This window comes from Equus asinus, chromosome 24, assembly GCF_041296235.1.
Source record: "Equus asinus isolate D_3611 breed Donkey chromosome 24, EquAss-T2T_v2, whole genome shotgun sequence".
Taxonomy (NCBI): domain Eukaryota; kingdom Metazoa; phylum Chordata; class Mammalia; order Perissodactyla; family Equidae; genus Equus; species Equus asinus.
In genome coordinates this window covers 45,250,299-45,267,311 of record NC_091813.1, presented here as the reverse complement: position 1 = coordinate 45,267,311, position 17,013 = coordinate 45,250,299, and the positions used below count along the sequence as shown (strand labels likewise).

The 17,013-nt window shown below is 39.2% G+C and overlaps 1 protein-coding gene across 3 annotated transcripts in view; it reads right to left on the bottom strand.

Moving 5' to 3' along the window:
• Nucleotides 1-17,013, bottom strand: part of FIG4 (FIG4 phosphoinositide 5-phosphatase) — a 116,015-nt gene that overhangs the window by 91,744 nt on the left and 7,258 nt on the right. For all 3 annotated transcript variants that reach the window (XM_014839023.3, XM_070496754.1, XM_070496755.1), the window contains 3 exons: nt 8,998-9,096; nt 7,629-7,752; nt 388-544 (listed from right to left, as the gene is read on the bottom strand). In XM_014839023.3, the coding sequence (XP_014694509.3) occupies nt 388-544; nt 7,629-7,752; nt 8,998-9,096 (380 nt within the window). The remainder of the gene's footprint in view (nt 1-387; nt 545-7,628; nt 7,753-8,997; nt 9,097-17,013) is intronic.

The window sequence follows — 17,013 nt, the reverse complement described above, 5'->3', positions numbered from 1 at the left end:
CCTCATTGCTTCACATTAATAGGCAAATAATATCAGTTTTGTCTCATTATTGGTGATGCTAAGTTTGATCATTTGGTTAAGTATGTTTGCCATTTTTCTCCTCTTTGTAAATAAAGAGATTCATTGAGTATGATATGTTGAGACTGAGTGAATATTCTGTTCCTCATTAACAATCTCTCATCTAATGGTTTCAGCAGCCATTGTTGATCCTCGTCTGAATCCATTATTTAAACAGAGGTTTTTAATAGCCCTTGAGCAAAAGTTGTAGAATTCTGAGCCAGCATTTTATATTTTTAATATAACATTTATAATCTTTTGACAATAGTTTTGTTTTCTAATTGGTCTACCACATTAAAAAAAAAAATAGTAGTTACCACCAGTACATACCTAGCTTCATCAGGATGAGTAATCCGTACAGAATCATTTGGTATATAGATCATATTTGTATCTTCAATCTTATATATTGCATGACCCCCAATATCTGCCATCTTCCTCCTTTTAGTTATTAACACAATATAATAACCTTCTAGAAACCTGACAAAACCTACACAACAAAAAAAGAAAAATAAATATGATGTTTCCTAAATTTAGTAATGCTTTTAGATACATAGTAGAAGACAAAAGGCTTTTGACACATTTCCTACATTATTACTGCTATGATTTATAGCCATATAAATTTTCAGTTGTCTAGAATTATTCTCTAGAAATATCTATACTGACATTTACTTCACTTAAAAATACTACTTAAAACCAATCTTTTTCATTCATTCCTCTATATTTAGTCTCATTCCAAATAGGATTGAGATGTTTCAAGCAAAAAATATACAAGATTGAGGGGAGTTGTTGTTCAATGGGTGTAGAGTTTCAGTTTTGCAAAATGAAAAAGTTCTAGAGATCTGTTGCACAGCAAGGTAGAAGTTAACACTACTGTATTGTACACTTAGAAATGGCTAAGACTGTAACTTTTGTATTTTTTACATACACACACACAGTGGTAAAAAGTATGTAAAAATAAACAAAACACAAATTCTCAGAAACTTACAGTCTTGTGCTAACAGGAGCTGTCAATCTTGAGGCGGGATAAAGAGTAAGCACCTCCCTAGATTCATTGGATCATGGAATGTCCTCCCCTTCTTTAAAAAGAAATTAACCAATGGATAAATGTTCTGTGGAACATACTTTGGGAAACGTTGCTCAAAAGGAAGAACAAACTTCATGGACTCTTGATTACTAGAGGCAAAATACAACTTAAGCCAGCTTTACAAAAAGAAATTTGTACTGAGGATACTGAGGTGATCCATGATACCAATGAGCAACAATGCGATTAGGCCTCAGGAAAAAACCTAGTCAAGATGCATCTCTGAACATGTGCTCCATTCTGCCTCTCCACAGACCAGGCTCCTCCACTTCTCTGGATCATGTGGTAGGAAACACAGCTGCTGACAGCCCTAGGCTTTTCATCCTAAAGCTTCAGTGGGAAGAAACAAATTTCTCAAGTTCAATTCCAGAATTCCTAGAGAAGGACTTGAATTGGCCCATCCTGGGTTTGGTGCCCAGCCCTGGACCAATCAACCGTGGCCAAGGAATAGAGCCACATGGCACTGGAAGCCACTTATACAATAACTAGGTGACTTAGATGGGGGAAGGGAGAGGTGGTGCCAGTTTCCAGAAAAGTAGAGGGGTTGAGCAAACAAAACAATATATCCAGTGAAATGCATATCCTTCCTGCAATATTCCACAAAGCTTTTACAAGTATTAGAACATTATAAAGTCATATTTTATGGTAATCATTGGAATGCACATGTTCTATATTGGTGTTAATTTTCAGTAGCACTAAGTTCTCAGCAACACACTAGTTACCATACAGTCTTGGTTGAAAATTTTCTAGCTCCCAGGACTTTTGCTTTGGGAGTTAAAACTAACTCACTTGGTGGTTAGTGGGGAGGAAGACAATTTTGAAATGGCAACATGAGGAGCTTGGTAGACTCTTTCCCCAGGGAAACAACCATAAATGGTGAAAATTATAAAAACATAAAATTATAAAAACAAACAAAACAAAAAAAAACAAAACAAAACATGGAAAGTTTCTGGAAATTCTCCTAATGGCACATAGCAAACAGAAAAACATTTATTCAGGAAAATCTACTAAATCTTGGTGAGAACAGCAAGTCTGTAGCATTTGAATCAGAACTTGCCTCCCTTCCACACCCCTTCCCAGGTCAGCGTGACAGTAGATCTATCCTGGGCAGGTGTAGACAAAAAGACAGTACTACCCTCTTTCCCCAGCTCTCAGTCCAGGGCCACGGCTTCTGCACAGGAGGTTCTCATCCCCTCCAGCTCTGTTGCAGCAGCTCTATTCCAGGTGAGCACATCTGAAATCTGGGGCTCCTTTCTTCTACCCAGCTTCCACTCATAGAGTGGAGGCTTCACCCCAGCATGACTGTCAAGAATAATGGGTCCCAAACCCCCTCACCCCAGCTCACTCACAGGATGAGTCAGATACAGCCATACACAGCTGACTTCCTATCAAAAACAATGGAGGCCAGAAGGCTGTGGGATCACATATTCAAAGCACTGAAGAAAAAAACCTGTCAACCAAGAATCTTATATCTAGCATAACTACCTTTTAAAGCTAACTTTCTTGTACACACGTGTGAGTGTGCTGGCTCACTCTCCCCTCTTTCTCTCTCAGAGTGCTATATTCTATAAAGTCTGAGCTAGGGTCTTGGTGCTATGAATTTTTCCTCTAGAATTGACAAATATCTATTGTCTGTGTTGTTGTTCTCAGCTGACAAGAAAGGAAATTAGTAATTGAATACATTAACATAAATGAGCCAAAATATATAAGAGAAAAAAGCCTCAAGGATTTTATGAGCTCTGCTACTGAGAAAAAATGCTATTAAAACAATGAAAAATACTTATATTTTTGAGATCCACAAAGCACAAAGTGCTTTTGAAGAATGGTCATTTACATTCCTTTCCCACCCTTAAAGACTAGCCAAAAATTCTCTGATTAAAGTTTAAGGATATAGGAATGGGGAGGGAAAAAAAAGCTGATGACAATCTCATTAAAAGCAAGTTAGGAAGTAGTTATCCTTTTAGAAGGACAAAATTTACAAAAGAAAGGCTCTTGGAAGCAGCCTAAAAACACTCAAAAAGAGAATCTAATTGGGTTTAAGTAATAAATATTTCCAAGATGAATGTTTCCCTTTTACTCTTGCTACACATTTATTTTTTATACAAAAAAGTTTCTCTGTAATTTCTCTCAGCCTACATTCCAATTGAATTTTAATTTTATGCTTTTAGCTCTAGATTATTTATATCATTCTACATTTCCCTTCATAATTTTAATAAAGGAAAATAAATATGCTGCACGAAAGATACTCTTTTCCACTAGCACAAAGGCCTTCAGCATAGTATACACGAGATTTTCTTCTTCCTTCTTACTACCCAGTTGGATATGTCACTCTCTTTTTAAAAACTTCCTGTCAAATATAGCCAAAAGGCTTCAGTCTGGCACAGACCTCTGCCAAGAGGCAGCCAACTCATCACTTTAACACAATGAAAACCAGAACAAGCTTTTTCATCTTCATTCGATGCACTTCTGATCCCAGACCAATCTCACTGAGTACTTCCCAGAAGCTTAGATGACAGTCGTCATGCAAAAGTGATTTCTCTCTCTCCAAGGAGAGAAGGCTATGTCACTTGAGATGGACACCAAGCAAACCACATAAAGAAGGACAGTAGGAGAGAATGGAATGGTGTGGAGTTCTGGTGGCTGGAGGAGAGCCCACCAGCCCACCAACAGGGAAGAATACAACATCCTGTTTGGGTGGTCAGCATGTCAGCTGGTCACTATGTTGAAAGCCTTCAGGGAGAACAGCGCTCTGGCAGAGAAGTATGAAAAACCTCCACACGGTACCCGGGGCCTCTGCACAAGAGAGCTCTCTGGAACCAAAGTGACTCTCTAACACCAAATCTACTGCTCCCCTACTAGTCTGAGGCTCACACGTCGCTGTTGTTTTCATTATTATCTTGGATCTGCAATTTGTTTCTAAGGGTGTTGCTTTAAATACCAACCGAGTCCACCACTTAGTCTGCTGCGATGACACTCATTCTCCCACTCCCCTTCAACGCACTAGCAGCTTAAGAGTATCCTCTGAAGGTGACACAGGCAGAAAAAGGACACAGACCTGAGGCTATGTATCCAAAGGGGCTGCGATGGTAACAGAGCTGAGAGTAGTAAGGAGCACATGCCACCACCCACCGATTCCATTCATGTACCCCAGGACCAGATAACACAGCTTTGTGAGGGATGCTCAAGATCCCATCCAGTGGTTTCTCAAACCACTGCTGGCCGTCATATAACAATGGAGCAGGTCAGAGACGGGCAAGGCAGCTACAAGACTGGATCCATCAATGTCTAGGGACCAGCGATGGTCCATGAGGTTTCAGTACCAGCCCATGAAAAGACAAGTAAAGAAATTGAAAGTAAGGATTTAGAAACTTTAGACCAATTTGAGATTGCCCTAATATCTGAGTGCATGATCAATGAACTTGCCTTGAACAGGCATAGACTAGTTTAGATATTACTGAATTTGTGTGATGAGTCACATGCGGTCCAACCTGGAGACAAGTTATGCACAGTAAGGTCCTGTGTTGGTCTGTGACATATTGGTGGAAAAAATCTGGTCCTTTACTACAGATAGTTGAAAAGCACTCCTTGAGATTCTTTGGATTATGAACTAAATTAACCATGATAACAGTCCAAAATATTCCAGCAAAAATACAAATTAAACACGCTGAAAAAGTTAATAGGAGAAAATATTGTAGTCACAGAAGACATTTTAGACATTTCACGTACATATTATTTTGACAACCAGATTATATCTTTTTCAAAGATAAGTATTTTGTGTTCTGCTATTTCAGTATCCCTCATTATTTCTAAGACAGTACTAGACAAATCGTAGACTTTCACTAACTCCCTTTTACTCTTCACTGATTCTAAGCTTTATTTACATGGTTGAATCAGAATACATAAAATGCATTTCCGCAAAAATAATAAATGCTCACTTAGTACATTATTGTGTCACTTTGCTAGTAGGTCACTCTTTCAGTGACTTCACCATCCAAGGACAGCCTCAAACCCAAGAGGGCTTTAATTGCAAGAGAAATAGCTACCACAAAGCTAAGAAGGGTACCTCTAAGAGTAATACGGAGACACCTTCAGCTCTCATGCAAAGTTTATTAGCTAATACTTGTGTATAAAATAAATGTCTGGTTGCAAACTTGGGTATCAATTGATTAAAATAAAACTACTGGTTTTATAAGCTTAGTTATCAATAGATTTAAAACGTGGCAAGGAATGTTGCTAAAAGCAAACATGCCAAGAACAATGACGAATGATGAAAGTACCATAAAAACAAAGCAGTACAGCAGTCTAGGGGCCGTTTAATGTAAAGGAGAACTCCGCAATACAACTCCAGAACACCCGCGGGCAGCTAATCTTAAACACAGTTCAATAACTGATCTTCACTTTGTTATACTTAATCATCAAGGACGGTTCAGTTTTGGATAATAAACCCTGGCTAATAAGGCATTCACAATTATGTGCACCTTGGGAAATTTCCACTAAAAAAGCTTAATAAAGTATCAACATTTAAAGGAAGAAGTTTAACCAATTAAGTAACTAATATTTAAATTAAGCCTATTACATTTAAGACACATCTCATTTCCAGGGTTTTTTTCCTTTTATTTAAAATATAAGCAACACCTAAAGTGGAATTTAACATACATAGAATTCATGGAATTTAAACATATGAACTCACACGACATACACAGACATGCACACATCCACAAAAATTTATCCATTAAACACGTAACCTCAAGGGGCTTGTCAAGACTGAGCAGAAGGTAGAGAAAAGGGGCCAGTCCTAAGGAGAAGAAACTAATAATACCCTCCACTCTTAACCTTCCTTGCAGCCCCCTAAGACACAAAATGGACCTAATGGGGTCACATATGAAGAGCTACAAGAGCACAGTGAAAAAAACGAACTTCAAATATGGCAGAACACTATAAATTTCAATAAATATAGAGTCACAAAATAGAAAGTGCTACTCAGAAAACCTGACATAAGAATTTAAAACTATACAGTATAGTCAAGTCTATATTAATTTTGTTAAGATCTATAGATACCAATCACTCATCCAATAGTGCATACAGTCCAGCAGGTTTAAGAAGCTCAGAGATAATTTTGTAAGTGTTAAAAAAAAAAAAAGACTCGAAGTAAGGCTCTGCCAAAAGAGAAGCTGAGATAAAATTGCCCTCTGCTTGGCGTCCAAGGCCCCAAGCGATCTGGCCTCACCCAGCTACCTGCTAACATTCCAAGACCCACGAGCTTCTTCATGCTTCTGCCTCTGCTGTCATCTGCACTGGAGTTCTCTCCTCACATCCAGCCAATCGTGTACCTCCTTCAGGGTCCAGCCAGGGTCTCGGCTTCTCCAGGAAATCTGGAGAAACCTGGCCACTCCAGGTCCAAGTAATCTACCTCTTAAGGAATCTCCAATACCAGGTGCCTTTTACTACACAGCTTGGCTCTTAATTACAATCTTGGAGCTGTTTCACGTGTGTTGGTTTTTGTACCCCCCCCCCCCCATCCTAGGCCAATCATCCTAAGACTCTCAGGGACAAATCCATGGTACGGCAAAGCAGGTTTATTGACCCACTGCAGTGAGGGACAACACACACCAGAGGAACTGTGGGCATCTCACAAATGCCCCACAGGCCAGACAGCTGACTCCTTAAAGGCCAGAACCATTTCTATATTTGTTTGTGAATAAATAAAGCAAAGGAGTTATTACAGGATTTGGGAGAAGGGTAGAGTTCAGGTAAAATTTAAATGAAGAGGCTCAAACCAAAGCAGGACTCTATGTAAAGCGATCAACATCAAGTCTGGACTGTGAGGCCAACTCAGGGTTCCGTTTCCTTGAAAACAACAGAGGTAGCACAGCTGTGGACTGCTGTGTCCAGAAACCCCACATCTGAAGCTCTGCATCTGAGTTGTAAACCAAGGTTGCTTCTCTGTGTCAAAGCAACTTAGGTTGTTCAGGCAAGAGAGGGATGTTTTCTCTTACTGACATAATTTCAAATAGCAAAGTTTCTGATTGTCATTTTAGAGAAGAAAGTTTCTGGGTGACTAAGCAAGCAGTAGTCATTCAAAGAAGTGGGTTATGACACTTTGCAGCTGCACATGTCCTTGGGAGAAATTGCAGTTAATTTTAAACCTGGTTTTACCTGTATCTGTTTTTCCAGCTGATGAATTCCAGATGTTTACAGCAGAAGCAAATTTTTACTTTTTCATTCCTCAACAAGCCAGACAGCAGACTCCTTAAAGGTCAAAACCATTTCCATGTTTGTTCGCATCCTATATAAAACTGAGCACAGTGCTGAGGACACAGCAAGTGCGATAATAGAAAGGCTGATACCTGACTGATGGATAATGAAGCTTTAAACAACCAAAGCCACAGATGACAGGTCATAATTATAAAGCTATATAGCCCTGCACACTATCTTTATGTGTTCTATGTAGAAAAAAAAAGAGGTAGTAAGAGGGAGGTACATTTCTTACCTACAACACCAAAAGCTGAAACAGCTCGAAATAACCCGGAGGATCCTTTCTGTCCCATCTTGGTTCTATTTCCTAGATCCAGGCGGCCAAGAAGCTCTCTCACTTCTTGTTGAGTATACACATGCTGGAAATAAGCAAATTTAATCTGTAAGGTTGTGCTTACTCTGGAGATTGATTATTTATCCCCAGAAATTAAAAGTTGCCTATGAAAATCACTAGCTATTTCATAGAGAAGTATATAATAAGCTACAATTTTAAAAAGCCAACAAATTCTTTATTATTAGCAATGAAGGGTGATTATTAGATCACGTGTTGCCATACTAGAAAGTTGTGTCAAAACCTTATCTTCTGAACCATCAATTTAAAGGATCTACAGACAAATTTCAAGAAATATGTGACTTCTTAAAACTACATGCAGTTTTGATTGTATATACATATGCATATTTTTATGAGCTTTTCTTAGTTTCTCAAAGGAATCTCTGATCAACCACTCATACTCCCAAATAAAGCCAAGAATCGTTACATTTTATTAATAAAAACTCCCAGATAGTGACAGGGTGTGGGATGGGGGAGGGGAGACAATGGCATCAGGAGTACAGGAAACCACAATATACAATTTATCTAAAATTATTATAACATAGAAAATAGTTTTGCAAAGAAGTTAGTGAAAATGGGTTCCAGACTGTAGCTACTAACACATTTGAGAACCCAGGAATCTACATGGATTCAAAAATATTCACAGACAGGAACTTCAATACAAACGGTAACTTAGGTTGTCTTGTTTGAAAAAGTTAAAATTAACTGTTCAGTTTCATTTTTGACTAACAGCCTCATGTTTTTGTGCCATCTGAACGAAGTCTCTGTATTCCTGACTTTGGATAATACAACTTCTGGATAAGAAGAGCTCAGCATTTCTCTAGTGCACAGCAAGTCATCAGAAGATCACCCAGAACTGAGTTTTAGCAGCGTAATTAAAAGTCTGGAATACAGAGGTCCTCCCTGACTTCAAGAAGCTTCATATTAAAGCATAGTAAGAAATAACCTCTTCAGTAGATGCAACAGTGAGAGTTATACTGAATCCTTAAAATGTCACCTCTTTAAGAAAATATATTTGTTACTTTATCGAAAGAGTTTGTTTTGTCAAACGAATCAAAATGAAGGACCAAGTGTAATTCTGGCATACTCTTCAACATCAGTAACTTGTAGAAACCAGATTAGAGATTCAAAGTCTGGCCAACCAACAAAAATAATTGTAATTTTTAGATAAATGATTAAAAAATTATATATTACTAGAAGCTATAAGGGTATTTCATATTTTTTAAACAAGTACAAAAGTTTCTGTATATATTCAGGCTTGCGAAATACTTACCCTATCATCAATGATGACCAAATCCTTGGGCTCTGTTCTATCAATTTTCAAAACACGATATTTTGTTTCTGCATGATTGCTCCCAACCAGAAAGTATCTCTATAAATAAAAAGAAATGTCACTAGTTCTTTAAGGCATTTTGCCTTATACACATTTCATAACCACTTCAGTTTTTGAAATTAAATACAATAATAAAGTCAGGTTACTTTTTTAAGAGAAATATTTCTGTTAAATATAACTGGCTGATTAAAGAAAGGCTGATTCCAAAAGGTCAATTTTAAAATTGAAATATTCTTAGCGGTGTCATGATAAACATCAGTCTGGTATCTGAACGTACCCAGTAACCAGGTCAGATGAATTTAATTATATTATATAGAGATTAACCTAACTGATTGGAGACTGATGTTTGAACTCAGGCAGGAAACAGCAGCTCTGGTAAGAATTAGACAGCTCAACACACAATTAGGAATGCTCAGACAATTACAGCTATTAAAATATTGATATTTTATCAAAGATATCTTTACAAATTCTTTACAGAAGACTGAAAATGTCTTTAATATAGCAACTATAAAAATCCACCTCAAAGTCCTATAAAAGATTAAAATGAGTATACTTTCCCAAATGGCTTTTTACAGATAAGCCACAGGAAATAATTAATATTCTTTCTTTTCTGAAACACTTCCTTGCAGAATTATACCTGAAAGTATTAGTCTTCTTAAATGAATACTGAGAATAAAGTAAATAATAAAAATGTAGAAAAATAATAATATTTAAAGAAAAAAATATTATTTAAAGAAAATGCTTTTAAGAAAACCTAAATAGGATAAATGATTTTTGTTGTTCTTGTTTTTTGTTTTGTTTTGTTTTTGCTGAGGAAGATTAGGCCTGAGCTAACATCTGTGCCAATCTTCCTCCACTTTATATGTGGGTCACTGCTACAGCATGGCTGACAAGTGGGTAGGTCCACACTCAGGATCTGAATCCCCAAAGCCAGGCTGCCAAAGTGGAGCATGCCGAATTTAACCACTATGCCACAGGGTTGGCCTCAAGATAAGTGATTTTTAAATTGCATTTAAGAACATAAGTAAAACTCCATTAGGAAAAATAAATTATTTAAGGATATTTTGCTTCAAAAATATCCTTTAAAGTAGCACTTTTTCAACATTCCAGAAATTAAGAAGACATTGCCACAATCGATTGGCAACTTATCTCATCAGTCAGATAAGACATAGCTATATAAAGCAATTAAATAACAAACAAGATTCTCTAGATTAATGGCCAGACTGAAGTATGTAGACCACAGGAATTCAGAGCAGGCAAGATTAACATGGGTACTATAGAAGCAGAGAATGTCAGAGCACTCAGGATTTGAACTGAGCCTTAAAGGATGGGTAAGATTGTTAAAAGTAAGATTTTACTGGATATCAGAAAATGAGCACTTGGTTATTTGTTTTAACGCTAAATCTGTAGAAATAGATGAGGTTTTTTATTACTGAGTATATATCTGGTTATAAAGGTCTGATCTAGACTTCCAGGCTACAAAGAATATAACTACATGTTAAAAGATGATGGGTTAGACCAGTCGTCAGAGGAAAGCTAATCAAAAAACTGAATCCCTCATCACCTAAGACGGATCAAGTCTGGAGGACACTACCAATTATAATGAAGTGGAAATAAAGCAATTTTAATAAAAATTAGTAAACTAACTTGAGACATCCATTGTCTTGAGGCACTGGAGGAGCAGCTGGAAGGGCAGGTGGATCGAGAGGGAGGGAGTCAAAAGATTCTCTCCTTGGCTTCAGCTAATTCCTGTCTCTGAGACCCTACCCACACTGAGAGGAGAGGGGAACCAACCTAATAAAGTTAACTTCAGAAGAATGGTTTCTAAACTGTACGTGCTTGTCAGCAGAACAGGGAGCCACCTTCTCAAGGTCTGGAGGAAAAACAGTTCCCAGGAGAGGAAACAGCAAGTGCAGGGGCCTGAAGTGGGAAGAGGCTTGATGTGTTTGTCAGAGGAACAAGATTACGCGAGAAAAACACCTATGCTCACAAACACCTAATGCAGTGAATGCTGCTCAACACAAAGAAGGCACTCAGTGAGTGTTAGTTCCTTTTTTCTCCTTTACTTTTTAAGATGTCAGTGAGTCTATGCCATTGTATTTAAGAAAAAGACAGAAAAATGGAGGAAAAAAAGAGTACCCCAGAGGAAGAAAAACATGTGCAGGTCCAGAATGGAACCAGAATGGGAGAATGCACAAATCTATTAGTAATCAGTCTCAGTCTTTGTCCCCAGGAGAGAAAAGCATGCGAATTAACAACCATGAATAGCACGCTGTAATGGAGGTAGGAACTGGATGCAAAGGGCAGTTAACACAGGAAGTTAACACAGGAAGGGCCTTTAACTCATTTGGGGAGGGTCAGAGCAAGCTATCCAGAGAGGCTCGTGTGGTCCTGATGCTGAGTCTGCCCTTGAAGGACCTCTGAACAGGACTCCACGTACTGAGCCAAGATAGAACAAGTAATACTCACCGTCTCCACCTGCAACAATCCTCTCTCATCACCTGCCCCTCCCTGCAACCACTTTTGTTTATTTCTAAATTTAGCACTTACTTCTGAGGACCTTGTCTAAATTTGTTTGGGACATGTCTGCCCCTTTTACCTAATTATAAGCACCTCAAGATGCTGGGGGCTAACTTCCTAACCTCTGTGGTTGTTAATTCTAGTCTTGTAGCACAAGCTGGTTCCACAGGCATTGGGTAAATGTTAGGAGAAAGAACCACCACCTATCGCAGACGAATCATTTAAATTGCGGGGTTAACTTTCTGCAACATTTATGCTAACCCCTCTTTTTTGGGTAAGCACACAGAAGGTGAAGTCAGCCCCTTTAAGTCAACGACTCAGTAAGGAAGTACATTACAACTTTAAGGGAGGCAAAATCCCAGAATGAAATTCCTGGAATTTTAATAGATCCTAAGAAACCTAAAGATTAATTGCAATAGGACTATGATTTGGCAGTTTGTAATAAAAAGACAGAGTTCCAGAGAGGCCAGTGGGCAAATGCATGATTGGCCTTTGGAGCACACACATAGGAGGGCGGATCGACAGCTCCCTTATCCAGACGCTTCCAAAAACCCCATGAAGTAGAGGAGCCAAAAGCGAAAAGCCACAGAGCTTAGAAGGAGATCTGAGCCGGGGAGAAACGGGAAGCAGTACAACTATCCACATGCTCTCTCTTCTCAAGTGGTCTAGGATCCTAAAAATGTTTTGCGCAGAGAAGAGCGACCTCATGTGGAGCCAGTTAGGTGGGAAAGAAAACCAAACGACAAAATCACTCCCCAGCACTGCCCTCTGGTGGGCAGCTGACCACCGACTTTCACGCCGGGTTTTTTAAAAGGTAACTTTTCCACAAAGACCTTGTTTCTACTTTGTTTCATTTCCTTCCTATAAATAAATTAACTCTATAACTATGCACATCCTTGGACTTTGTTACATTTACTATTATGCTTCAAAATGGACCTCAACATTTGCCCTGAAATATCTTTTCTTTAAATTCTTCTCCCCTGCTGGTTTTTTTCTAATTTTTTATTTTGAAAAATTTTCAAACCGACAGTAAGATTAACAGAATAGTATAATGAAAACCCATGTGTCCTTTACCTAGATTCACCAATTGTTAACATTTTGCTACACTTGTTTTCTCCGTCCCTTTGGATATAAGCTTTCTCTTTCCTGACCCATTTGAAAACAAGTTGCAGGTATCATACATAACACATCATCCCTAGAAATCTCTACTTATATTTTCCTAATAAAAAGGACATTGTCCCACATAATCATAAGAACATTGATACAATATTATCTATATACAATCCATATGCAAATTTCCCTGTGTCCCTGTAACATCCCGTATGACTGGCTTTTTAAAAACTGGAATCCAATCAAGGATCATGTATTGCATTTGGTTACCATGTCTTCTTTTTTTTTTTTTTTAATATCTTTTGATCCAGAAAAGTCCCCTGCCTTTGTCTTTCACGACTTCAACATTTTTGAGGCAGCCACATCTTTTTACACCAATTTTCCTGGTTTTCTATTGACATCATTCATTTGATCATTTACTAGTGAATGTCTGATATGTGCCAGGCACAGGGCTAGACATCTGAGGTCAGAGATAAATTGCAGATATATTTTGGAGATAGAACTTGCTGATGGATTGGACTGGAAAAGGGAGTAATCAATCCAACTACTTTTGTTTGAGCAACTAGCGAGGTGGTGGTGCCAGTCACTGATGTAGGGACAACTGGAGAAACAGCAAGTTTGAGAGAAAACCAAGAGTTCTGTTTACAACATGCCCAAAGAGATTAAGTGGGGACTTTGGAGTCTGGACCTGAGAGGAGAGATCTCAGAAGGCGTCATCAGCACATAAATGGCATTTAAAGTCGTGGAGCTGGATTAAAACTATGAGGGAGACTGAAGATAGAGACAGAGCCAGAAAAAAACTGGCCTGAGGCACTCTAAATGAAGTTACTTAGAGGCTGGGTATAGAGAAGGAACCAGCTGAGAAGACTGAGGAATGGCCAGCTCCAGTACAGCACGGAGCCATCAAAGCAAAGAGAGGAGATGACTTGGAAAAGGAGGGAGCAGTCACATCCACAGCAAATGCTGCTGGGAGGTCAAGTAAGACGAGGACAGAGAAAGCCCAGGGGATGTGACAAGAGGAGCTTGAGTGGCCTTTCCGTGGGCAGTCTCAGGGATGGCGCGGAGGTGAAATCCACAGCAGTGCTGTCTGAAGAGTGAAGAGAGCCGAATGAACACCTCTGTTCCTCCCAAACACCTTCCTAAAACTATGGTAAAGTTTTCATGTTCATTTTTTTAGACATAAGTCCTAAGGGCAAAAGGAACAGCAAAGGAGAGAGCAGCAAAAAAAATCACCTGAGACTGAAAAGCATGCCCAAGAAAGCTGAATCCTAAGCTGGCAGTGGGGAAGTCAAGAAGCAATTCAGTTTACACCAAAGAACCTCCAAAAGGCGTGTAAATTTGTGGTATTGCTTATCTCTGGAGGCATGAGTAGAAAATTTCAGAAAATTGAAGATAAAACGAAGATAGCACAAGCTTCTAAAGAGAAAAAAACTTTAAAAACAGGCTACAAAGTAAAGATCAAAAACAGAGTAACATTAGAAGTTCTCAACAGCAACCCTGGAAGACAGGGACAGGATGCCTTCAAAAGTCTAAGGGAAAATTCATTTCAAGCTTTAACTCAGTATCAAATCTGTCAATCAAACGTGAAGGTGGGATAAGGACATTTTCAGACATGCATGGGCCCAAAACAATTACTGCCCATGAACCGTTCCTTATGAAGCAATTGGAGGAGGTACTCTCACCAAAATGAGGACATAAATCAAGAAAGAGGAAGATACAGGAACTGAGAAAATAAGAAAATCGTCACGAGAGAGGCTTGAGGATGATGGTGAAGGGAGATTCCAGGATGGCAGCTGTGCTGCAGGCCTTGGGGGCAACCAGTACAGATTTGGGCCATTGCTTCAAGAAGACGAAACCAGTAAGAATACCTAACATGTATGAATGTGCCAAGAGGAGATTTACATATCTGGGAAAATTGGGATTAAACTCATTGTAAGCTCTTAGTAAGAACTACAGATTGGAGGAAGAAGGAAAGTTCATCTCCAGTACTGGCAGTCTGAAGTTCAAATGGTGAAGGCGAACAAGGAGGCAAATAAAATGCCCAAAAGCAACAGAGAAGGAAAGGGAGCAGCAACTGGAGTGTACAGGACTTCCATGAATCTGACGCACATCAGCTGGGCCGTCTGAAGACATATGTGCGTGCAGGTGCGTACCAATCAACACTGCTGGGGAACACGTCTGTTTGCGTGTTTGCAGACAAGCTAGGGGTGGGGGTTTGGTAGGAATTGGAGTGGAGAATTGGGATACCAAAAAAAAGCTACATTAAAATGCCCATTAAGATAGCAGATGATCTGAGCTGGCTCTCTTCTGAAAGTGATACTTATCACTGTTAAGACAAAGCTTAAAATTTCAATATGTAGCTTTTACAGCAGTGACTTAGTATAAAGATTAATGTGTTTCTAAAATATATACATGAACTCCAAATGGAATACAATAGTTAATCCATTTAGCGGGAAATTCAGTATCTACTAACATTATCATCTCCTTTTATAATGGCAGGCTAATTAATCACTCACTTTTCATCTGAGGGAAGAAAACCAGCTTTCTTGAAAGAGAAATTTTAGGTTGTCTGACAGCGTCAATTAACAGTAAACTTCACTTGAACTTTCAGAATAAAGGTATTCTTTTTAAAGATCACCAGGAAGTCACTGCTCACAATCTAACAGTATTGCAGGCCTGCCACCGCCCTTATTCCAGCAATCCCACAGTCAGGGATGCAGTCCAGAAAGGGGAAGGAGCCTCTGAAAGTCAAAAGATGTCTCCAAGTTCACGCTTTACAGCTGCAGGGCCTTACGGATGTGGAAGCTTCAAATCCCCTCTAAAACAAGTGGAAACTTCGTCACCTCCAACCGGCTATACCCACTATGCTTCTCTCTCTCACTTTATATCCTTTGGTTTCCTGCTCCAATCCCTTAGCCAACCACATCCTATATTGTTCTCTCCCATCCCCTAATTTCACAAATCAAGGCTAATATCAAGGCCAATTAAGTCAGCTGCATCCTCATGAGTGGTTCTTACTTATTCTACTGTGTGACAGGGTGGGGAGGAGGGAGAAGCTTCCCTGAATCCTTTTGGAATGAGGCAGGAATTTAATAAACAAACACACACATACATACATACTGACAATTTTGAGCTAGGAAGAGTAACAACTTCGCCCCCATGAAACACACACGCAAACACAAAACTCTGCCACAGTTCTGTTCAGCTACCAATTTTAAAGTCAACCGCTACGCATCCATTTCTTTGTTATGAAACGGTCACTTATTGCAATGGCAAGATGCCTGGGGCATCATATATTAAGCAAGGGCTATACATTGGAAGTCGTCTAAGGTAAGCTGCAGTTTCTTCTGGGATAACTTCAGGTTGCTAAACCTCCTGTGGGCAACTGCTAGTTGCACTGGGCTCTATGAGCATTAGGGGTACACCTGGGCTCTGTTAATCTGCAGGCCCGGGTCTCAGGACAGGTAAGGGCCAGAGCATCATCACAGGAGCCAAAGGGCAGCATGAAGGTGCTGGGCACCAGAGAGAATAGGTAAGTGTGGCAAGGAGCAGACCCTCTACAAGGCCAGAACTACCTCTCGTGCATGCTGTCTACCAACCTACCTCCCTCTCCTCTCAAATAGCCCTCAAAATCCACCTCTAAACACAGGTAATCATGACAACCTGGACAATTCTACCCAATTATCCTTCCAAATGAAGGCTCAGGAAAAGAGACAGCCCATCTTGCCCACTGTCTCTTTTGTTCCTTAACGTGTCCCCTAACTCCTTGATAACCAATTAATACACTCCCACCAACAATGACTTCGGTCAATCTTTCCAATCTTTGCCATTCTGACAGGTGACAAATGGGATTCTATTTTCATTTTATTGCTTTAATTATTCACAAGTTGAATATCTTTTAATATTCATACTTCTTTTTCAGCAAAATGCCTATTCATGTCCTTATCCTTTTTTGCCAGATATTTTATTTTTCAGACTGATTTATAAAATCTTTTTGCATATAAAAATGTACTGTTTTATCTGTAGTTCAGGTTTCTAATACTTTTTGCACAGTCTTTTGACCATTTTTCTATTTATATTTATAGTTTTAAATGCTTTATATTATAGGGGCCGGCCTGGAGGCATAATGGTTAAGTTCGTGCACTCCGCTTCAGCAGGCTTGGGGTTTGTGGGTTCAGATCCTGGGTGCAGACCTACACACACACCACTCATCAAGCCAGGCTGCGGAGGTGTCCCACATACAAAATAGAGGAAGACTGGCACAGATGTTAGCTCAGGGACAATCTTCCTCACCAAAAATAAATAAATAAAAATAAATGCTTTGTA